Source organism: Drosophila miranda, chromosome 2 (genome assembly GCF_003369915.1).
Source record: "Drosophila miranda strain MSH22 chromosome 2, D.miranda_PacBio2.1, whole genome shotgun sequence".
NCBI lineage: Eukaryota > Metazoa > Arthropoda > Insecta > Diptera > Drosophilidae > Drosophila > Drosophila miranda.
In genome coordinates this window covers 26,299,625-26,324,930 of record NC_046675.1, presented here as the reverse complement: position 1 = coordinate 26,324,930, position 25,306 = coordinate 26,299,625, and the positions used below count along the sequence as shown (strand labels likewise).

Genomic DNA, 25,306 nt, shown 5'->3' with positions numbered 1-25,306 from the left:
CAAAATCAAGAGAGCCAAAGCACGAACTCGACTTTATACAGTGGCGTCTAGAAAACTTGCTCTACTGTACACTATTTTTTGTCAACAGAATAGATTAAGCTTAAAAGCCAGCCGTTCCTATGACCGTTTTTGGAGAAAATACTGCTATTTAATTGAAATTTAAATCTAGTACTGCATCATCGTATGGTTTAACCACGAATTTCTGCCAGAACGCCGAGGGGTGCTGCTGCATGACGCACGACCCGTGTTTCCCAACCGGTACAGCACTTGCAGTATTTTGACTCCATTTGAAAATAATTGCGTTACATTTTGAGTACCCTCCACCATAAAAAAACCTTCGTGAACGTTCTGTTTTCAGTTTCAGAGTGCTCTAACATTCATAATGTCAATTAAGCAACCCTCGGTGACGATTTCAATCGTTCTTCTTCCTTGTTTATTCAATATTTAATTATGAAACGCTGTTCCACTTCCCTCTAAAAATTACCATACACATGTATAATGTCAACAACAACCGCATTGCATAGATGTCAAGGTTTCTCTCTGTTGACATGTTCCTGTTTCACCTATGCACTCCACCTCCACTCTCGACTCTCTCTCGGAAACAGCTGTGCGAGCGCAAAGCTCCCGCGGCGGCTCTCTCTCTGTGCCTCTCTCGCTGAGCACTGACAGCAGGTGCATCAACTGAGTCGAAACGAAGTAAGCGTAACAAGTGCCAAAGGTGGGGAGAGAAGCTTTCCGTCTGACGCACCGCTACCTGGCCGCTTCGACAACAGTTGGTGGCAAGCTTGGAGCTCAGTTTGAAAAAAACTTTCGTGCGAGACAGACGTGAGTGTTCGAGCGATCCGATCCGATACGATTCGATCCGATCCAGTCGAGAGTAACCGAACTTTCCCATTGCAACTGCAACCAACTGCAACTTTGGCGCGACTTTTGCGGCCCGCAGACAACAATCGAATTTGAAGTGAAAAATGTACTAACAAAAATAATAATAAGAAAAATACAAAAGAAGAAAGAGCAGAAAGCACCATAAAAAAAAAGAAAATTTAGATGGAAAAAAGTGCATGGAAAATTAAAAGAAAAAGTGGCGTGTGAAGCAAAAGTGCAAAAGAACGGCAGCAGCAGGCGGCATTGTGCATTTTTTTAATACATACTTGTACATATTTACCGCTTCGAAAGAAAGGGAGCGATACAGATACGGAGATACAGGGAGGCAAAAGAGAAGTAGTTCAGGCCAAGCCACTCGTAGGGCCAAGCCAAGTGTAACGATAGATACCCAATACTCCGGCGTAAACAAAAACAAAAACAATAACCAAAACCAAAACCGAAAACCCCCATATACTACTTGACAGAGTGGACAGAGAGCAGAGCCATGTCGTCGTCAACATCATCCACGTCCATGTCTAGCGCGAGTGCGAGTGCGAGTGCGAAACTGGAGCACCATTCGAAGCCCATACTGAGTCCAACACGATCCCTGGACGAAGGTTTCGAAAGTGATCCGGATCGGGTTTCCACCGATTCAGAGCATCAGACAAGTGGAACTGCCACTGCCGCCAGCAGCAACAGCAGCAGCAGCAGTAACCATAACAATGCCAGCAAGTTGGCGCAACTCAGTTCGGCGGCCACTGGCGGCGCCTCCTCCACTGGCTCGGAGAAGCCAACAGTAGCAACAGCGGGCGGCAGCAGTGGAGGAGCCACAGCACCAGGCGGAAACTCGGCCAGGGGTGTCCTCTCTTTGGCCGCACCCCAGCTGCAGCGGCGCGAATACTTTAAGGATCAGCAGAGTAGCCAGCAGGTGGGCATGGCCAAGGCACGACAGATCGGTGTCCAGCAGCAACAGCAGCAGCAGACCCTGCCCCCCCAGCCACGGCTGCAGTACCAGAAACAGCGACAGCCCCTCGTACCCAGTGCCGTCTCCAGTGTCCACAACCATCGCATGACCCATGGTGGACCCAGCTCCGTTTCGGGCCAGGCCGGAGCTGCCGGAGCTGTCTCAGTCACTAGCGGATTTCGTCGCGGACGTCGCCTCCATTTGGCAGCTCATAATCCAGCCCGAACCGGACTGCGCTCCCATTCGGTTGACGCCATTGCCAGACACCGCCATGGCTACGATCCCAGCAGCCTGATCCTCAAGCACGATGGCAACGGGAACGTGAGCAGCTGCTCCAGCCCCAACGGACCAGGACCGACCAGGATGCTAAACTACAAGACCCCGGCCGGAGGCAGTTCCCCGGGAACGGCGGCCGGACAGGCCCTTCTCGTCCAGCCCATCTCCAGTGCCACCTTGTCGCCTATGGTGGCTGCTGGCGTGGACGTGGTGGACGGAGGCGGCTCCTCCCCGGTGATTGCCTCGGCCACCCACAGCCTGTACACGTTCTATCCGGCGGAGGGGAATCTCCAGGTGTGGCAGACGGAGTGCGGCGACCTAACCTACAAGTCATCCAGGAATATGCATCAGCTGCACAAGGCGCCAGTGTGCTGGACCCAGTCCATACCACGACAGGCCAGAAGGTGAGTGCTAGAACGATAATGCACAGAAGGTTCTGGAAAGAACTTCTTAGCGGGTTCGGTTCTAAGAACAGGTATTTCTGTATATTCTGGAAAGAATCGTTTCCATTTAGGGAGGGTTCCTTCGTCTCGAAAGTTCTTTGTTTAAAGAACAAATTAAGGACAGCTAAAAGAAATAATTTGAATGGTAATAATTTCCCAATTTCTATTTCTTGAAATACTTTCCGGTTGGAGCTCTGAGCTCTCAATAAATCGCTCAAAATGTAAGCTAATTAGTTAATGGTTCAACTTTATTTTTGGCCACAAATGAAGTCAATAGCCATTTCATCTTTTGCGGCATTCCACTCCACTCTCCGTCAGAGTGAAAGTCTTTTCAATGGCCATCGCATCGCGAACAAGCGCGGGCTTTCAGCGCCGAGAAAAGCTTGGGCATCGGAGAGTGAGAGCAGGACAGACCTGGGAGCTGGGAGCTGGGACCTGGGACAGACCAGACAGAGCCGAGGCGGCGCATGTGTCATTTGACTTGGCCGCGGGGCAGGTTGCAGTGTTGCAAGCAGTTCCTCTCCCCCCCCCTAAACCACACTGATGGAGATGGAGATGGAGCTGGTGATGACGGTGCTGTGGCAATTAAAATGCCTTCGAAAACTGCTTTACATTGATTACCCTCCGGTCGATCGTTGTGGCGGCTCTGTCCCCTTGTCCCTTTGGCAGAGTGTCGAGAGGGCGCCCGGGTCCCGTCTTTTACATAACATTGCCCGGGGTCTGGGTCTACGTCTCTGCCCGATGTGTGTGTGTGACCCCAAATTAAACGCAAATTGCCCACCAAATTTCAGGCACATAAAGTTTGCCAATTTTGCGCATAACGTTTTCCTACAGACATTTTAAGCGTTTTGCCCAAATTTGTTTAGGGTTGGGTTTTATTTTATTTCTTAAGAGGGACTTGCGTTACAATTTCTGGCTGCGAAATGTGCCTGAAATATTTAATGGGCTCTGACTGCAATTGCTTAAGGTTTTTACCCCTCTTTTGCATGGAGAAACATCAGGGATAGATGCTTTAGTTTTCCCAAACGATGGGGGAAAAGAAATTGGGCCATTGAATGAGGGAATAAATGAGGTAATCTCTGCTTAAATATATATATTAATTTAAAGTACAAAAGTCTGTTATTAACCAGCATTTTAATTATAGATAATTAACATACAAACAAATTATTTATAAATAGATAATAATTGAAGCTGAAAATCATAGATAGGGCCAATTAATCAGTAAGCAGAACACATTTGTATTTGGATAGATGGTTATTTATATTTAAAAGTATATTGAGGAATATTTGGCATCTAGTAACATTCTTTCTATCTATTATCTATTTTTTAATACGAACATCAAAAAGATAAATGAAAGGCTTATTGTTTGGAATTTATTTCATTTCATTTACATTAATTAAATATACCCTATTTGCTCTATTACATCTGTCCACATATCGCTCCCTAAATATTTCTGTGGGTTTGAGTCTGTAGATTCCTGATATTCAGAACGTGATTTAAAGGTACTTATAGAAATTATATGTATATATATATCTTTTAAACGAATCCTTTAGGTTTCCCCAAAAAACATTATGCAAAATGGTAGGAAATATTTGAGATTTTACTTTCAAATTTCGTCGAATGTTTAATCGGGTTTTGATGTAGAAATGCATCACAGAGTTTCAGTTGCAGTTTCATTTGATGTTTCCATTGCATAAGCACACGCAAATATGTTTATTAAAAGCCTTTTACTTTGACCAAAAACCGCCCACCTGAATGCAGCAGTGCAGTGCCGCCACTCAGTGCCGCTGCAATCACCACCAAATACCGCCCCCCTATTGCCGAAAAAATTGCAAACATTTCAATCAAGGAGTAGAAAACATGCAAAGTGATTGGGAAATGAGTGAAAGAGTGGCAGCCGATTGCAATGGAAATTGTGATAGTACAAAAAAATTCGATACGAGTGCCGATATGGAATGCCAATCAAAAGACTTAGGCAACGAACCTGATTGGGTCAATGCACTTGGAGATGGTTTTGTAGGGATTGGGAGGGAGATTCCATCCGTATCTACTGATTAAATGAAGATTATTTTAAGCTATGATTATTGTTGGTGTGTTGTAATGATTGTTGATTCGTGTTGGAACTTTCCTACTGATCGAAAGTGTTAATTTAGTTGCTTACATGGTGGTTTATTAGTTCCTGATTTGGTGTGAATATTTGTGGTGTGATTTTCTACACAATGACAGGAATCACTCACACAGAGCACTCTCACACTTTTCAGCATTAGCTCTATTCTATTGAGACCAGTGTTTTTTCTAGGAAAGCTGTTGGGATTGCTGTAATATTTGTTTTTACGGAAATAGTATTTTAATTATATTTGGTTGGTGATTTTCCAAGGGATTTAGCTGGTGTTAATTTTGTTGTTTTGCTGCTGTCCGATATTCATGTTATTTTTGTGATTTTTGCCACTGCCTTTTTCTGTATTTTAACTCTCTCTCTCTCTATCCCTGTGATGTGATGTGTTGTGTGATCGAAATCGCATTTGAAACACACACAACACAAGTCACATCTTTGTTGCAAATCAAATTGCATGATGCGCAAATATTTTCGCTTCGACAGCAACATGAGCCCCAGCTCCAGGCTCCGGACAACACAGACAACACGGACACCACTCCGCCGACGAACAATAAAAGTAAAAGTTTTTTATTTCGCTTTGGCAAATTTATTTACATAGTTTTCGGTACTTTTTTCTCATCTTTCGGGTGGGTTTTTTTTTTTCCTTTTTACAATGTGTCATATCTGTGCACACTTTTGCTTTTCATGAGACATTACTTGGACGGGGCTGGAGATGTGGATGCTGTGTGCTGTGTGGATGAGGTGTAGGTGTCCACGATGCGAGCATTTGAAAGTGTTTTTTTATGAAGTATAAATGAATGAATGATGGTTATTTTTTTTGCAACTTTTCGCCAATGATTTTGTGGCTTTTTGTCGTGCGAAAGTTATTTTTTTATCTACTTTTTTGGGCAGGCGAACATGGTGAAGCGTTTTTTGATGCTTCCGCTTTATGCATATTATGGGAATTTGTTGAGATTTTGCAAATTAGTTTTCCATGTGTGGAGGAGTATACAAACTAGAGGGAAATATTTGTAGTAATAGAACGTAATCACCCTTTATCTCTTAATAGACCCCTTCCGACCTTCAAATAAACGTCTATCTCTAAGATATTCTTACAAAAATGCTCCTTCACTCTGTAATGTAAACCCATCAATATCTCATGGTCAAGGCCCGGCAGCCAAGGCTTTCTTAACCATTTTGTGGGCCAGCTCTGTTGGGCCTCTCAATGACGCAATTAAGAAGCAGTGCCCATTGATTTGTCACTTAATCGGTGGAGTGTTGTGGCATTTGCCTCTTAATTTAGCAAACAAAAGCCGCTAATTGCCTTCCCTCCACTCCACTCCAGTCCAGGCGGGAGAGATCTAACCATCTAACGGCTGAGACTAGTATTTGCAGTGCCACAGCGCAAAGGTGAGGGCTAGAGTTTCCTTCTGATTGCTGTTTGCCAATCACTTTGCCTCGAAGACTGATAAACCTGCTGCTGGCGCGGCTCAGCATTCGCATTCACTCTGATTGCTCATCATCATGGAAATCATCACCCAAAATCATCGACAAATATGGTGCCTAATTAAAAGAATCCGCCGAATACTCGCGTGTAGAACAATCTTCCGTATTTGCCTTTAGTGGCGGCTTACGGCGGCTTCTTATTTTTTGGTGTTTTCGGTGATTTTTTTGGCAAAGTAAATATCTATATAAAAATCCATTATGGCTGCCCGATGAGCTCTAAAATTTGTATGTCAATATTTGTGGCTCCTCGAGAGTCGAGATATCTGTAAGCCTAAAAATATATCAAGTGGCAAACAAATGAGCCAGCAGACAGGCTTGTTGTCGGACTTTAAGCGAAATGTTGTCACCAGAAACACAATAAACAAATGACTTGAGCAACGAACTTGTCATTTATGCCTCCACAAGCCATGTAGGATCCCTCAAAATGATTCATTTGCTTTCCAAAATCTCCAAAACGTATTCTTCAAGCATTTTCAATGTCAAATCTTTTGTATGATTGCTTCGTTTTTCTGTCTGCTCGCTGGCACCCACACTTCTGGGGCTGAAACACTTTCAATTTTCAAACATTTTGACGTCTGTTTTAGCACCATTTTTGGACGAGTCATCAAGACAAAAGAACCATTAAATGGAGATCACAATTCTGTGCGAAACATTAACTGGAGTGCTCTGTGCCCCCTGCCGGCTGCTCTCGGCCGACTGCTCTCTTTCCCAGTACTCAATCCCCCTCTCTCTACCCAACAATTGAGTCATCAGAGGCAGCAGAAACAGGGTCGAAAGATATGTCTAATGAGTAGTGTATATACCCATTAATTATTGGTAAAACATTGCACCCTTAGCCACACTGGAAGAGGGAGTCTTTTTGCCTACTCTTTGGTCTCTGTTTTAGAAATCAGGTAGATTATTTTCATCTATAGGTCTTCCTGTTATTCCTAGAAGTCGTGGAAGGAAATTTCCATAATTCCGTTTATATTGCACCTTTTAGGACCTTCCAATACACCCTTCCACCCCCATGGAGTACTGAGTATTCGAAAACTGAAATTAAAGCAACCGGAAATGCAGCGGACGAAAACAAAAAACTTCCCAAGACTCGGTACCCGTATAGGGTTTCCCTGCACCCACCCCGCACATCCCCCCGTGGCCGACAGCCCGACTTTTGTTACATTTTTCCATTCAGCTTTTGACCATTTAGCATTTGCCACTTTTGTAATTATGCGAAAACTGAAAACAATACGACACACACCAGACACAGAGCCCCTCCCCGCCTCCATATTCTACCCCTGAGGTGAGTCAGCGTCAGTTGGCGGTGCTTGGTGGCTCTGCTGTCGACACCTGCGACCGGGTCGGGTCACGGGCCAACAATGTGAACTCCTCGCCTGTGAAGAGGGCAAAAGAGAAGAGGGAAGAGTCGGGTTCAGCAGCGGCAGCACCAGCGGCAGTCGGTGCACAGTTGGCACCACAAAAAATTGTAAAATGTAATAAAAACTTCAGCGTAGTGTGCTTTATGGTTTGAGTGTTTGAGTGCGAGTCATGGTAATTATCTCTGGCATATGGATAAATGAATATTTTTCAGAGTGTGTGCCATGCAAAATTCAAAAATATTTCTGTGTTGCAAATACTGTGGAAAGCCAACAGTTGCTCAACTGTGACTCTCCAAAGGGAGGGGGGGGACTGAAATTGCAGCAGCAGTGTCTATGGGAAGCACTGCATTCTGCGCACCTTGATGGCTCGATAGACCTTCAAAAGTAACCCAAAAATGTTTAATTTCCTGCCACATTTAAAGGCAATCTCTAGCATTTTCTAGCCCATAAATAAACCCACAAATTATAACCGTTGCAAGTGGGGGAGATGCTCTCGAGATATCAAGAGTCAATCCGCAGTCAAGCCACAGCAAAACCGCGGAAACCTCACTTTTAATTTGAAAAGCAAAATGCAATTTAAGCGGGCGAGCAATTTTGATGAACCGCTTAGATGCTGGGGCCCGAAAAGAAAAGCCAGCAGGAAAAACCCAAGAACTTGGCAAATAAATACAATTTTAACACTCCATTTTTTTTCTTTCTTTTTTTGCTTTTTTGCTCCACATTCCTTTTGGCGTCAGTGCCGTTAGGCCGTGGCCCAGGCTTCAATTGTTATTATTATTAATTAGAAAAAATATTTCGCTGCCAAAGCCAAAGCCAGACCCAGAACCCAACCCAACCCAACATCGCCTGACTCTGGGACTATCGGAGCGGAGGCATCTGCGCGGAGGCAACCTGCAACCTGGAGCTGTGGTAGAGCCCGCTCTTTGATTGGAACTCCGTCCGTGGCCCTGACATGCGAGCGTTTGGGATGGTGGCTTTTGTGGGCTGCTGGCTTCGTGTCAGCAAATTAGAGAAATATTTTGTTTGCTCAGTAATTGGCAATTGATCCGCACAGATCTACGAGTACTGCCCCGAAACAGCTACTCCACGGATGGAAAACCAGAAACGCTGCTTACAAATTGCCACACACGCCCCGAAAAAAAACAAAAACAAAAACCGTATATGAAATCAATAAATGTCTCATAAATAATGTGTCCAGCGATTCCGGTTCCTGCGGTTTCTTCGTTTCTTCGTTTCGGGTGTAGTATGGATAGAGAATCTTCTCCATAGAGAGATTTGCATTTTAAAGTTTCACAATTTGCATGACAAAAAGATGATCAGCAAAAATATTTGGCCATAAAATTATATTTTTAGAAACTATAGTCCGGCCGAGAATTCTCGGACACATACGAGTATGTACATATTTTCGCTTTCAGTCAACCAGAAAAGAGAATCTTCAAAACAATAAAGTTATGCAAGCAGATGTTGGATGATGGAACTTTGATCTTTACAGAAATTATAAATAATTCCCAAACCAAAAACGAGGGGGAACGTTGTGAGTTGCTGCGGAGACCGCAACTCTACATTTATACCCCTCTGTCCGTCTGTCCATCTGTCCGTCCGTCCCTATTAGCGCCTAGTGCTCAAAGACTATAAGAGCTAGAGCAACGATGTTCTGGATCCAGACTTCTGTGATATGTCACTGCTACAAGAATATTCCACTTCCGCCCCCACAAAAGTCGAAAATCTGTGGCATCCACAATTTTAAAGATACGAGAAAACCAAAAACGCAGAATCGTAGAGAATGACCATATCTTTAAGACTGAATTGGATCGTATTATTATTATAGCCAGCATCAAGAAAACAATTTCATTTTTTCTCGCCCTGTCTCTGTCTAACACACAAGTAGCATTGCCGGCTGTGCTTAGAGTAAAACACTAGCGCCTAGATCTCAGAGACTATAGAAGCTAGAGCAACCAAATTTGGTATCCACACTCCTAATATATCGGACCGAGACAAGTTTGTTCCGGTCGGTCCGGTCCAGCCAATGTTTTGTGATAGTAAAATAAGTTTTGAACAAATTTATTTATTTATTTCCTTAAACTAAAATGAATACGATCGATCAGAAGAAAGCAGTGCGTCAAATCCATTCGTGTGGCAATAACTACTATAAAATGTTGGATGTGCCTCACAATGCCACAGGAGCTCAAATATTAATGTCCTTCAAAAAGATGGCCAAGAAAATACATCCAGATAAAAATTTCGACCCCAGAGCCACTGAAACCTTTCAAGCCCTTCTTAACACTGAAAATGTCTTAATGGATAGTACCAAGCGCAAAGACTTCGATCAAAAACTACGTTGCAGATACGGCAAGACCAGGTACAATCGCTACGGCAATAGCAAGAGAAATGGCGGATCAAATGGCAGATTCGACGCCGGACGTAATGGCGGCCGATTCTCGTCGTTCAAACCTCAGTCGGTTTTTATCGTATTGATAATCTTTGTCTGCCTCTTGGAAACCTGTGGGAAATAATGGTCGAAAACAACTTTTAGAATACTATGCGGGATGCATGCAATGCGGAGATGCTTACCATGTTACCTTGTTGGAGTATGCTCACAAATGCATATCAATACGATAAAAACCCGTAATGGCGGCCGATTCTCGTTCAAACCTCAATGGGTATTGATAATCTTTGTCTTGATAATGGCCTATCTCATCTATATTACCAGCTATAGCCTGAATAGCTCGGAGAAGCTTCCAGTAAAGTGCACGACCACTAACATAAAGGTTCCATATTATTTAGCACAGAACCAGGACTGCTTCACGACATATAAGCCTTTTGGAAACCTGTGGGAAATAATGGTCGAAAACAACTTTTGGAATACTATGCGGGATGCATGCAATGCGGAGATGCTTACCATGCTACCTTGTTGGAGTGTGCTCACAAATTCATATCAATACGATTTAAACCCGTAATGGCGGCCGATTCTCGTTCAAACCTCAATGGGTATTGATAATCTTTGGCTTGATAATGACCTATCTCACCTATATTCCCAGCTATAGCCTGAATAGCTCGGAGAAGTTTCCAGTAACATAAAGGTTCCATATTATTTAGCACAGAACCAGGACTGCTTCACGACATATAAGCCTTTTGGAAACCTGTGGGAAATAATGGTCGAAAACAACTTTTAGAATACTATGCGGGATGCATGCAATGCGGAGATGCTTACCATTTTACCTTGTTGGAGTGTGCTCACAAATGCATATCAATACGATAAAAACCCGTAATGGCGGACGATTCTCGTTCAAACCTCAATGGGTATTGATAAACTTTGGCTTGATAATGGCCTATCTCACCTATATTCCCAGCTATAGCCTGAATAGCTCGGAGAAGTTTCCAGTAACATAAAGGTTCCATATTATTTAGCACAGAACCAGGACTGCTTCACGACATATAAGCCTTTTGGAAACCTGTGGGAAATAATGGTCGAAAACAACTTTTAGAATACTATGCGGGATGCATGCAATGCGGAGATGCTTACCATTTTACCTTGTTGGAGTGTGCTCACAAATGCATATCAATACGATAAAAACCCGTAATGGCGGACGATTCTCGTTCAAACCTCAATGGGTATTGATAAACTTTGGCTTGATAATGGCCTATCTCACCTATATTCCCAGCTATAGCCTGAATAGCTCGGAGAAGTTTCCAGTAACATAAAGGTTCCATATTATTTAGCACAGAACCAGGACTGCTTCACGACATATAAGCCTTTTGGAAACCTGTGGGAAATAATGGTCGAAAACAACTTTTAGAATACTATGCGGGATGCATGCAATGCGGAGATGCTTACCATTTTACCTTGTTGGAGTGTGCTCACAAATGCATATCAATACGATAAAAACCCGTAATGGCGGCCGATTCTCGTTCAAACCTCAATGGGTATTGATAAACTTTGGCTTGATAATGGCCTATCTCACCTATATTCCCAGCTATAGCCTGAATAGCTCGGAGAAGTTTCCAGTAACATAAAGGTTCCATATTATTTAGCACAGAACCAGGACTGCTTCACGACATATAAGCCTTTTGGAAACCTGTGGGAAATAATGGTCGAAAACAACTTTTAGAATACTATGCGGGATGCATGCAATGCGGAGATGCTTACCATTTTACCTTGTTGGAGTGTGCTCACAAATGCATATCAATACGATAAAAACCCGTAATGGCGGACGATTCTCGTTCAAACCTCAATGGGTATTGATAAACTTTGGCTTGATAATGGCCTATCTCACCTATATTCCCAGCTATAGCCTGAATAGCTCGGAGAAGTTTCCAGTAACATAAAGGTTCCATATTATTTAGCACAGAACCAGGACTGCTTCACGACATATAAGCCTTTTGGAAACCTGTGGGAAATAATGGTCGAAAACAACTTTTAGAATACTATGCGGGATGCATGCAATGCGGAGATGCTTACCATGTTACCTTGTTGGAGTGTGCTCACAAATTCATATCAATACGATTTAAACCCGTAATGGCGGCCGATTCTCGTTCAAACCTCAATGGGTATTGATAATCTTTGGCTTGATAATGACCTATCTCACCTATATTCCCAGCTATAGCCTGAATAGCTCGGAGAAGTTTCCAGTAACATAAAGGTTCCATATTATTTAGCACAGAACCAGGACTGCTTCACGACATATAAGCCTTTTGGAAACCTGTGGGAAATAATGGTCGAAAACAACTTTTAGAATACTATGCGAAATGCATGCAATGCGGAGATGCTTACCATGTTACCTTGTTGGAGTGTGCTCACAAATGCATATCAATACGATAAAAACCCGTAATGGCGGCCGATTCTCGTTCAAACCTCAATGGGTATTGATAATCTTTGGCTTGATAATGGCCTATCTCATCTATATTCCGAGCTATAGCCTGAATAGCTCGGAGAAGTTTCCAGTAACATAAAGGTTCCATATTATTTAGCACAGAACCAGGACTGCTTCACGACATATAAGCCTCTTGGAAACCTGTGGGAAATAATGGTCGAAAACAACTTTTGGAATACTATGCGGGACGCATGCAATGCGGAGATGCTTACCATTTTACCTTGTTGGAGTGTGCTCACAAATGCATATCAATACGATAAAAACCGATTGAGGTTTGAAGGACGAGAATCGGCCGCCATTACGTCCGGCGTCGAATCTGCCATTTGATCCGCCATTTCGCTTGATATTGCCGTAGCGATTGTACCTGGTCTTGCCGTAGCTGAAACGTAGTTTTTGATCGAAGTCTTTGCGCTTGGTACTATCCATTAAGACATTTTCAGCGTTAAGAAAGGCTTGAAAGGTTTCAGTGGCTCTGGGGTCGAAATTTTTATCTGGATGTATTTTCTTGGCCATCTTTTTGAAGGACATTAATATTTGAGCTTCTGTGGCATTGTGAGGCACATCCAACATTGTATAGTAGTTATTGCCACACGAATGGACTCGACGCACTGCTTTCTTCTGATCAATCGTATTCATTTTAATTTAGGGAAACAAATAAATAAATTTTGTTCAAAACTTATTTTACTGTCACAAAATATTGGAGCTGAATAAATTTGGATATACTCGTGTTGTTGGCTTGTGTTTCAGACTAAAAATATATTCTGGATATATCTGGACAAAGTTTTTGATTGATTTTACTAGGGAGACTTATGCTAGACTGATCAACATTAGCCCCGTAGATGATTTGAAATTGAACGAGGGGGAACGTTGTGAGTTGCTGCGGAGACCGCAACTCTACATTTATACCCGATACTTAGTCAGTATGGCTCTCCTCCGGCAGACGCCGCTAATATTAAACGACACGACAAAGAGTGCGTGCGAGAGAGACAGAAAATCAGTCGGACGGAGACGGGCAATGCTGATCAAGAATATATATACTTTATGGGGTCGGAAACGATTCCTTCTGGACGTTACAGACATCCATTTTCACTACAAATCTAATATACCCCAATACTCATTTTGAGTATCGGGTATAACAAGTTGTAGAATTTTAAAGAAGGAATTTCTGGCTAGGAAAGAGCCTGTGGGGGGCACTAAAGAAAGTACTCTTCAATGCTAAGCTTCTCTGTGAGAGAGTGCGCGTCTCATAAAAACACAATATTAATAATACTATAATGCAAAATTAACTAAAATATTGGTGTTAAAAAACCATTTAATTTTCTTTACCTTTTAAAATAATTTTGTTCCCTTAAATTGTTTTTTTCAAAATGTCGCTCATCAAGAAATGTTTGCAACTTTCGTTTCCCCCCAATTTCTATCTGATTTATTTTTTTTTGTATTTTAAATTTTGCGAAATTTTTGTACATTTATTTCTGTTGGCCCTGGGATTTAATTACAGAAATTCACGAGATATGTTAATTGGCAGACAAATTTATGTTTAGCCAAAAAGGGAAAATGTTTATTCTTTCTGCGTGCTTGTTGTTCAATTTTATGTGGGCAGCAAAAAGTAAAAGCAGAAAGCAAACCAAATTAGAATGAGGCGGAGAGGTCAGAGCTAATGACTTGCCCATTTTTTGGGGTCACTAAATGTAAATTAAGCATTCGAAATGTATATTTCTGAAGAGGAAAGAAGAGACGGCAGAGAGAAGTGTGAAGTAAATTAAATGACGGTGAAAATCGTCTGTCCGCTTTTACAGTGTGGCTTAGCAGTAGAGCTTGAGAGTCTAGGAGGGTTCTTCATGAAACATTTCTTAGAAATTTGCATCATTTGCATCTCCAAATACAATTTGTTCACCTCAATTGTGGTCCATTAGATCAGCATCTACTTAGGCATTTGTGGCATCAGCGTGTGCCTGAAAAGCCTATAAAGCCTGGCGATAGTATCGGCAATGATTTTAGCTTTGTTTTTTATGGCAGGCACGGCACGGCACGGCACTCTTGGCCGCTTAAATGTTCAGCAATTAAAGCGATTTAAGTTAAAATAAAAATAATTACAGACAACGGGCCAGGCCGTCGCCATCCACTTTGTTTAACAAAAGCCAACAACGAAAAACACAAATTAAATGAAACGAAAAGAAAGAAGTGACAGAGAAACGAAGAAGAAGAATCGTTAAAGAACCAACGAGCAAGCAAATTAAATTAAATTGCTATACGAAATCTGCTTCTTTTATTGATTTTGAGTGCGTGACAAAAATAATAAAAAAAAGACACAAGTACAATTAGGAATAGAACCGAAAAACAAAAGAACAAAGCAGAAATAAAAGCCAGAAAATGATTAATTGAAGAGGAAACAATCTCCCAGTTCTTACGCAACGGGAAAGTCTGAAAAGTCCGAGAAGCCAGAAAAAGAATGGAAATGGAAAGGATGGGAAATCTTTCATCATCTTTCATTCCTCACTCCCAAAACTAATTTATGTAAGCGGAAATATACCCAGCAAGTTCTTTGACTTTCAGATACCTTTCGGGGGACTGTGGCCTGTGGCCTGTAGAATGCGTAGATCCGAGAGATCTGCTTAATTGTTTAGCCAACCCTCCCTCGGGATCATAACTCAAATTTCGGGTTTGTTTTTGCTTTTGTTCACACGCTTACGCTTCTCAAGAAGCCTTCTTTTTATAAAGTTGTTTGCTCGAAATTAATTTACGAAATTGTTATTCCATTTGTGTGTTGGCTGTGTGCGCTGTGTCGTTGCCTTGTCTGTTGTTCTTTGCTGCCCCTTCATTTTCGGGGCTCTTTTTGGACAGTAAGTAGCAATTTGCTGGAGAGCTTGTTGCCTGTCCCTCGACCCGCCTGGTGGTGGGTGTTGTGTTTTTTCTTCTCATGCAAATGAGGCGGCATGTGTCTCGTTCCGTCTGGTGTGGGCGTAATGATCGCTGCTTCAATTTCGTTAATTGATTTGACATTTTGAACACAGAAAATGACTAAATATTCGTAGGAACAACTGATTAATATGTATCAATTGTCTGCTGTTCTGCCAGTCATGGACCCTTCTTTTACTTGGAGTTTCATCAGACTATTTACACATATCCAGTAATCTGTACCAATATGTAGAACAGCCTTATAGAGTAGTCAATTTTAGCCGACTAACCCATTTGCCTCGTTTGCCTTGGATGCTGCTGCTGCTGCTGGTTGTTGCTGCTGCTGTACACCCTCACAGATAAGTGCACTGACAACGGCTCTGGCATATTTTCAACACCTGCCTTGCCTCGACTTTGCCCGTCAACCTTTGTGCCACTTTGCCAGTTCCCAAAACTCACTTTTGTGTCACTGCAGCAGCAGCAGCAGCAGCAGCAGGCAGTTGTTGGGTCTGGCTTTTCCTCTGGAAGATAAGCCATAAAACTATTTGCCAGCAAATGTTGTCGTTGTCTCAGCTGCCGCTGCTGCCCCTCCTGCCCCTGCTGCCGTTGCTGCCCCTGCTGCTGCTGCAACTTGGGGCCGAAGACGAGGTCTGTCTGCATGCATTAGAGCAAGTTGCAGAGGCAGTCAACAAATTAACTTGGCGAAGGAGATGCCGCCGTGAGAGGCAGACAACGCATCGTTGGCCTCAGTTTCCCATTTCCCAGTTTCCCCCTTGCCTGTTGTTGGGCCTGCAAATATGCGAACTGCGCATCTTATTAAGAAAGAAAGTACTTTCTGTCAGGCAGCTGTTGTTTGTCTGTCTGTTTTCGAATATATATACTGCCTAGATGTGTATATATATATAATTATACTCTACCTGGGGGGCTCTCTGAAGTGAAACTGTAGATCAGTACAGAAGGAATCCCGTGGATAGAATAACTTAAGATACATTTAATTTTCGAAATAAACTATATATTCTTTATGGTGTACAATATATATAGAAACCAACGATTTTTCTATAATATAATAATAAGGAACCAATCGAAAATCGATACACCCAACAATTAGTTATTCCAATAATCATTCTATCTATCATGTGTTATAATACATGGAGCACTTAGGAATAATAAAGAGTTCAGTGTTCCAAAGAGGAACATCAATGGTGTCGGTCACGGGAAATCTCTCGAAAAAATACCAAAGGATTGCCAGAAAGTGTATCCCAGATTCGATGACTCTCTTTTCCGCTGCGTTTTTCTATTATCATCCCCTTACAATATAGAGTTTTTTTCTCCATTTCTGTACGGTGTTTTTCAGTTTGCATTTTCAAGTGCCGTGCGAACTTCAACTTGATGTCTCTCGCCGTTGTCGAGCCACACAAGATGACTTCCCAGCACCTCTTAGGGGGAGTTACAGGCAGGCAGGCAGACAGACAGACCAACAGACCAACAGACAGATAGACAGACATAGAGAGATCTTGGAGCTGGTGCTGGGGCTGGAGCTGGAGCTGAGGCTGGGGCTTGTCTTATTATGATTACGAATACCTTGCCTAGAGCCTCCAACTGGTTCGACTCGTTTGGGGTCTCATTCGGCGGGCCTTTTTCTATCATAATTCCAAATGCATTTAAATTGGCCCAAAAACGCCAACGAACGAACGAATGAACCTCCGCTCCGAGTTGCCCAACCACAAGATTTATTTACTTATATTTTTTTGTCCCCCCGATGTCCGCCTTAATTGCCTTTAATGCAATTAAATACAAAAATATTTTTCCTTTCGTTGGTATTTCATTTGTCGCAATTTTTAAATTAAATTAATTGCAAATAATTGTTTAGTTATGTTCAACATGTAAATGGAATTTCCACAAAAAGAAACACGACAAAAAACAAACAAACAAACAAACAAAAAACACCAAAAAATTAGTCAAAGGAATGCGAATACGTAAAAATATTATTTCGAGCTTTCAAATCATATTTAATTGGATTTTCAGTTGGGGTTTTTGAGGCTAATGAAAATATTTTGGTTTATCAATGGAAAATAAACACAGATTGTTATGAGTGCACCATCAATCAGAAGCGGTAGAAGGCGACCCCAAGCCGAAGATCCCAGGCACCGACCGAGTGGTGCTGCTGCATCACGTACAGTTCTTAAAAACAAATAGAGTGGAATTAAATAGAAATTAAATTTATTAAAAAGTACTTTAATGGAAATATAAAATATTTGTATTTAAATGTAATAGAAATTTTTAAGATATTTGTATATTTAATCTAATTTCATATTTATTTCTTAGCAAGGGTTTTTTTCCGCAGGGTGTGTAGGAAAGATAGACAAATATCGCCCTTTCCGATAGAGTTCATCTACTCAATTATATCCTAATGTTATATGTTATCTGCCCCTTTGTGGACCCGAAGTTCTTATAACATTTCTGACTTCCAGCTAGATTATTACCTCACCTTCTTGAGGGTAGACGAGTATATGTGGTTATATGGCAGTCGTAATGGCACTGACCACACTCAATCCCTGAGCCACGTTCCAGGCCCCTGAACAAGATGCGAATCGGGCAAGAGAAAATCGTACACTCGTATAGCTTTACTTTCCCAGCCACGAAAATCATGGCAAGAAGTGGAGGATAGGAGGTCTGCGGATGATGTAATTAGGCTCTGGGCTCTGGGCTTTGGCTCTTAATTAAGTCACGCAAAATTTAAGCCAACTTGAGGTTCTTCTTGTGGCACTTCTGATGCGCTCTCGTCGTACTTCTAATTAGCGCTCAGAGAGCCATCCGGACCTGGCCAGAAAATTATTATGCAAACGAGGAAGTAAGCGACTTGAATGCGTAAACACTAAAACCCTCATTCTGCACTTGGCTGTTGGGTTTCCTTTCGACATAAAACGACGGAAATTGCCCTGAAGGCCTACACAAATTGGAAAACAAGTGGAAAGAGTGGATCGACAGTGGGAGGGCGGGGGGCCTTAACATTCAAATTTCAATCAGGTTTTGTGTCGTTCAAAGCCACACTTAATTGAAAATGAAAGTGCAAATAGTCAGTGCTACTGGAAAATGGAAAAGTAGTGGCGAGAAAATGTCTCGGCAACGGCAACGGCGACAGCAATCGATAATCAAATGACAACAATGAAAGACCTTACCTTTTTCCACAGCCGTGGCTTTCGTTTGCTTTCGGCCTGGCCACACTTTTGATTTCCGCATCGTCGGCTGGTCCGTCTCCGTCTCCCTGTCCGCCTCTGTCCATCTGCTCTCGCTTGTTGTCTGTGTGCATTGGAGCGCCGTCGCTGAGGAGAAGGGAAACTTTTCGAACGGAGTGGAGTCTGAGAGTGTTGAGAGACCTCTGCGGAACACGTTCAATTATCAAGGAAAGTGCTGGAAATGAAATGGAAGCCAAATGGAATGCTTTCTTCTGCCCAAAACTAACAGAGCGTTAAAAGTGGTTTCAATTCTCGAGGTATCTGTCGTGGCTCCATGTACAAGCTCGTACATATGTATTTGTTTAATTGCTTAATTGATAGATAATGATTCTGATAATTTAAGTTGAAGAACTTGACGAGCTCCTGGGATGTCCATACTCTTTACACACTTCCAGGGGGTATCCTTTAAATATGCATCAGTATTCATTAAGTACATTAAGTACACTCATAAAGTAATCTCATTAAGTACATACTCGTACATAAACGATTGCTCTCCGTTACTCTCACTCTCTTCCAGTGTGGCTTAGCAGTACAAGCTAAAGATGCCAGAACTGATCTCTCTGCCTCTCTCTCTTCCAGTGTGGCTTAGCACTAGAGGTACATGAGAGAGATGCGGCCCTCCTTTATCATCCAGGGTATATGAACTTCGGCGTCTGGAAATGAACAGATTCCCTACTCGTTTGCTAATTTGCGCAGTTAAGTGCTTTAAGCACCTATTAGATTACTCCTCTCTTCTCGCACACTTAATTATCCTTCACAAAAAAAACTCTTTCTTACTTATTTGTTACTTTCGTTTGAAATGCGTTTCGTGCGTTGAGAAAAGTGCCTCATAATATCCTCTCGATGATACTCTCTCTTTCAGTCTGCGATCTGCGTCATGGGCATTCGCCATGGCAATAACAATAATTTACTGTTGAAGAAAAATTGCAATTCTGCTAATTTGCTGTAAATAAACGACGCGAAAATAATATACAATTAATTGCCATTCGCAATCTCGGAGTCCGAGTCCGAGTCGGACTTCCAGTTGGAGTTGCGGCCAAAGATTGAGGTGGGGATGCAGCTTAAAGCCAAGATGCAATGGCCGATGCCAATGCCGATGTCTATGGCGATGGCGATGGCGATGCATTGCTCCCCTTGGATCAGCAATCCTGTCCGCTCCCTGCTGTCTCTGTCTCAGTGGGCAGCCGAGGATGCGGAGACTGCTGCCAGATCGAACGTTCCACAAGGGGGAAATGGGCAACGCCCACACGCAAAGATTCCTTCCCCGATGGGAGAGGGAGAGGTAGAGCGAGAGATGCCAACGGAGATGGGCGATTGGCGATGGGCGATGGGACACGGTGGCAATTTGGGACTTGGGGCTTGCTCTCTGATCGGCAAATTATGAAGTGCCAAGGAAACCATTTAAACGATTTAATGGCACGCTGCGTGTTCCACCGCGTTGCCCAATGCCGCCGCCGATCTCCCAATGATCGTAAATAAACAGAGCACAGAGCACAGAGAACAGAGCAGAGGTAGTACTCGTAGTAGTAGTAGCTGTCTCTCCACCGCCCAACGGGCCCCCCTTGCGCTGAGGATGAGACGACGATGATGACGATGCCCTCCTGGTGGTCTCCACATTGGTTTCGGATCGCGAGTTTCCAAATGGGAAATGAATTGATTATTTCTGGGGCCCTAATCTAAATGAGAGAAATGAATTCACGGCCACGATTTGACAGTCATTCGAGCTTCTTTTTGTGGGAATAGATTGTTCTCGATATGTTTCAATGGATAAAGACACCCAGGAAGAATCATTTCTTAAGATTATCTGCCACATACTCCTCCTGATCACAGATCTCTCTGTTTCGATTAAGTATAGAATAGATTTTGTTACTCTCTCTCTCTCTCAGAGGAACTGAGCTGACTACATCTCTCTTTCTTGCTCTATCCTAGTGAGATTCTATGTGGCATGCCTCCTCCACCCATTCGACTTGGGCTACAAGCCGCCAGCAAATTTCCCTGCCAAGAGATCCAAAGTGCAAACAGTAAACAAAAAGTAAAACCAAATTGTTGCCCTCGATCGCAGTGCAGATACATACCACAGATATTTGCAACAATGTTGTCGGCTTGTAGCGGAAGTTGTAGAAGCACCAGCTACGATCTAACAATCTGTGTCCCCCTTCCTTTCTGCCATAACCCATGGATAGACAAAAGATCTGGGATCTGCGATCTGAGAGCTGGGAGCTGGGATCTGAGGAGATGAACACCGGCTCGTGGCGGCTGCTCGGCTCGTCATCATTTGATTAATTTTTCTCTTTTTTTGTTGGAAAGTTTTCTTTACTTTGCTTTGGTCTCTTTTTTTCCTAGAGTTTTAGTTTGTTTACGCTGTCTGTGGCAAACAAAGTGAAATCTCTCTCCAATTCCAATTCCGATTCCAATTCCAATTCCGAAACTGAAATTCTCCAACAAATTCAATTTTCCACAGCGCTCAGATCGGCTAGGGTCTGTCTGTCTCTCCCTCCAGACTGCATGCCAAATCAATTGTGTCTCCTCATAGTAATCATAATAATAATTCAGTCATTCAGTCGTTCAGTCAGCCATTCATTATGTCTTAGCCTTTGTGCCTGCTTTCGGGGAATCTCTGAAGTTTTGTCAAGTGTCGGGCGGGGCACGTACTCGTACTCGTGCCCGCCACAGTTTCAGTTGAGGCTTTCTTTTCATTTTCATCTGCCAGATCGCCCCATCTCTCTACCACTCCACCTCTCCATCTCCGGGAGGGAGCCGCCCATCGCCTCTAGGCGCTAATTACGCAAGCACATAGTTGTTATTGGAGGCTCTCTGGAAACGAAAGCATCCATCAGATACGGCAGCAGATACCATCACATACATTTGCACCCCGATTCCGTGTTCATTTAGCACTCAATCCGATCTTCCTATGCATATTAGTTATTAGCCCCATCGTAATTGAATTAACACCCGATTCGGGCCCGACTTTTCTGTTGTCTTCTGCTGGGGGTTTGTTTGCGAGTAACTCTCGATCTGTAGATGATGCACGATGTTTTTGTCCTCATGGCAAGTGCCAATCGAGTGCTAAAAGTTTGCTAAAAAAGGGGAGCAACGAGTGACGATTCCCGAATGAAACCTGAATCTAAGATCTTTAATTCAAAGTGTAACCAGATCGCGGCGAGGCCTGTAGTGCAATTACCTTTTAGCCACTGGCTTGCTGTATCGTTTAACGAAATGTTAGACGGTCATACATCATTGCCTAAGCATCCACCAAGTATTTATGGTATATGGTATATGCTATATGATGATAACCCCAATTCGTCTACGGCTTAGCCATTTAAGTGCACTCTTTGGGCCTCTCCTCTCTTGCCTCTATCGCAATACACAAATACACAAATCCCACAAATTGTATAAAGCCCCGAATTTCTGATTGGAGCTTTGCCGGCCGCACCTCCTCCCACCCACTTGAGGCGGCGCCACTCGAATGCACGCACGCTGATTACACCAGATGTGGCATGGGGCGGCGGGAAAATGTTGCATGGCAGTTGGATCAACAGCCAAGCAGTCGGACAGACAAACAGACACACAAATAATAACAACAAAACGGAGGAAAAACAAGGAAAGAAAGGCGGGTTTCTGGGGGCCGAAGATTGTGATACTCTAGAAGAGTATTATATAGTTTTCTGATCCTAAATCCTGATGAATCCTCTCCATTAGCAGAGCTCTAGAACTGAGGGACTTCCATCGAAGACTATATCATTTGACACTGGATTCCGATCTAGAAGAGTCCTGGATGTATGTTGTTCCCCTTTATAATTTCTCTCTCCATCGCTCTCCCTCTCTCCCGCTCTCTCTCTCTCTGTCAGGGTATACTCGTACTCGCTGCAAGCCCCATGAATGCGACGCTTCAACGCTCCGTCAAACACTTCAATTACAAATTCAATTTGTTGCTCATTACGGCTCGGTTGCTGCTGAAATGTTTATCAACATTTTTGTTGCACTTGTTATTTTTGTGGCTGTCTTTCGTGTTATTGTTATTATGCAAGTGGCACGCGCTTAAAGCCGAAAAATAACAACGAACAAAATGCTGTTTAGTGTATTCCTGTTAGAGACTGTGTGTTTAAGTTTAAGTTTGGGTTTGGGTTTCAGTTTCGGGGCACAAAGAGTTGGGATCTTGTAGTTTTGTTGATTGAAATTTACTGGAGTTTTCACCTCTCTGATGGACAGCTGTGATCAATTTATATATGAACTTAGTCGATGGTTTATGCCTTCATTTATTTCTTATACGTTTGGGCCAGCTAATGGTGAGAGAGAGAAAGGGAACTAGCTACGTTTTCTTTATTCTGGCTTTAAGAATGATCGAGATTCGGACAGTCAGTATTGCTGATCAGGAATGAATATATATACTATTTTTCGGATCGGATAGGATATATACCACTTCAGACTTTTGTACATGCTATGCTTCTAATTTTCTGTTTTACTTAGGAGAATGTTTACCCAAAAAGTTAACCTGAACATTAGATGAATATACTGTACCTAGATCTCAGAGATCTTTAACAGTATAGAGAATGCATACTCCAGCTTAAACCTAAGGATATATCTGTAATTTTAGAATATTTTCTATTTTATTCTTGGCATTTCTATCTATCCATCTATGCCACTTTTCTTCCGTTAGTCCCTTAGTTTCTTCGATATCTGTGGATCAGTTGTTTTGCCATCTGTCCCTCTCAAGGCCTGTTTTAGTATCATCCACGTCTGCATCTATCTATAATATCCGATATCCCACAAGTCAGCCCCTCTTTTATGGTTTTAGTAAAGTTTCGTTACACATTTGGTCTGTGGCATGTTGCATGTCCCTTTCTTCACGTTACATGCGCAGGTTGGGGTTGAGGGGCACTTGAAGAAAAGTTGTACGATCATTACGAACTGGGGGGCATTGCCACTGCCATTGCCCTTTTCCACGTGTTGTATAACAGGGTAAAAGTTGCAGTGCCCCCACACACACTCTCTCTCTCTCTCTCTGTGTCTCTGTGTCTCCGGTCTGACTCTTCCGGGGGCCCGAGCAGAGTGCATCCTACGAGACTGGTCTCGACTCCAGACTTCATATTGTGTTTCTCACGCACTTTAACACCATTTAGTTGATAACAATCGCAGATACTTTTGCCTCAGTCTCAGCCTCTGCCTCTGCCTCAGCCGCTCGCTCGCCAGGCAACGCCACTTGCCACAACCTTAGCTGTGGCGTTGAAGATGCCGTTTGGCTTTCCCAAAAGTATAAAAGTAAAAAAGTAAAAAACGGAAAGACAGACATAAAAAATTCAAGCCCGAGATAAGCAAACGTCCACCAGCAAACGGACCTGAACCTGAACCTGTGCACCCAACTGGTTGCGAGATGGAAAAAGCAATACTCGTAGTCGTACCGAAAAAAGACTGCAGGAAAAAGTACACATCGAAGGAGAAAGTAAACGTTAACGAAGCTGCCGCAAAACTCTGCTGAAATGTTGCAAAGAAAGCAGCCACAGCATAGCCGGCAAAAAGGCCAAAATGAAAGAAATATTTCTTTTCTTCAGTTTTTGGGCAAGTGGCAAGAGCCGCTTTCTGCTCGGTCTTCGAGGGTTTCGTGGGGGGGGGTCTCGAGCGATGAGTTTTCTGATGAAGTCTGCAATTATGAGAGCAAAATGCGTGAAGTGAAATACGCAGGAAATGAAGAGAGTGTGTGGGGTTAGGGGAAGGGGGGGGGGGGGGGGGGAACCTTACTCTTAGGAAGAGATATATCAGTATGCGAAATCTAACAAGTGCTTTTTTTTGTATTATTTATTGTAATTTGGGAATCCAAAGAGTTTAAGGATTGCATTTGTTTGTTTGTTTAAAAAAAGAGACGAAGATCGTACTATAAAAAGGGTTCGATTTCGATAATATATTGTTTTCACCCATCTTTCAAACAATTTATCATTTTTTCTAATAGAAGGGAATCCAATATGGAATAAAACTATTGTCAGAATTGATTCTAAATAAAAAACAAACAATAAAAAGATTTCATTCATATAAGCTCTACAAATAGTGTCTACAATAGTATAACAAAATTGTTCCGATTTGAAGTCAAATACGAGTACCTTCTGTTTTTTCGAATAAAATGTTTTGGGAAACATTTAAGATTTTTTTCCATAGATTCCATTTCGGAATAAAGGGGAAGGTAAGGGATAAATACTTCATTCAAGGATCGCCTAAGCTTTAAATTCGAATGAAGTATTTCTGTTTCAAATGAAAGTTGGGATAGTAAAAACACAAATCCTCTTTGATGAACATATGTGACCCTCCATCGATTCATGGCTCCATGGCATGATTCAATCTGCAGCTTGGTGGTTTTATAATTAATAATAATAGCTAGAAAACTCTTCAATATATTCCAGTACTCACAGATAGATTTGTATCTACCTGTGCAGCAGTGCAAATAATTTTGCCCAGCCCGAAGTTTTAACAATTTCCGCAAACGATAATAAAACGGAACGAAATGCTGCAACAATTTCCCAAGCAATTTTTGCAACGCATCCTCCCATTGAACTTCCGTTTCGTTTTGTGAATTTTTGTTTGAAAATTTTTCTTGAACTCCCCGTTCCATGAGCCCCAAATGAGATGCACTCAGAGACACACAGACAGATGGTGGAAATTCCTGGCAAATGTGCTATGAAATCAATAAAGTATTCGAGGCATTTTGTGGCAGCAGCAGTGGCAGCGGCAGCGGCAGCTGCCTTAACCACTTTGTAGCTGCCACTTGTTGCACCTTTCTCTGGCTGGCTTTGCCTCTGTAGAGCTCTGCTC

At 42.6% G+C, this 25,306-nt stretch overlaps 1 protein-coding gene and 1 long non-coding RNA gene across 4 annotated transcripts in view; one reads left to right on the top strand and one right to left on the bottom strand.

Annotated features, from left to right (window-relative positions):
- The first annotated feature begins 785 nt into the window (after positions 1-785).
- The window catches only part of LOC108157428, a 62,000-nt gene continuing 37,479 nt past the window's right edge, over positions 786-25,306 (top strand). For all 3 annotated transcript variants that reach the window (XM_017289477.2, XM_017289478.2, XM_033389459.1), the window contains exon 1: positions 786-2,508. In XM_017289477.2, coding sequence (XP_017144966.1) covers positions 1,370-2,508 — 1,139 coding nt within the window. In that variant the 5' untranslated portion in view covers positions 786-1,369. The remainder of the gene's footprint in view (positions 2,509-25,306) is intronic.
- LOC108157429 lies at positions 9,579-13,158 on the bottom strand. Its single transcript, XR_004471988.1, has 10 exons — positions 12,590-13,158; positions 12,278-12,518; positions 11,966-12,206; positions 11,654-11,894; positions 11,342-11,582; positions 11,030-11,270; positions 10,718-10,958; positions 10,406-10,646; positions 10,078-10,334; positions 9,579-10,006 (listed from the first exon to the last, which is right to left on the bottom strand). It is a non-coding gene; the product is annotated as an uncharacterized LOC108157429 (long non-coding RNA).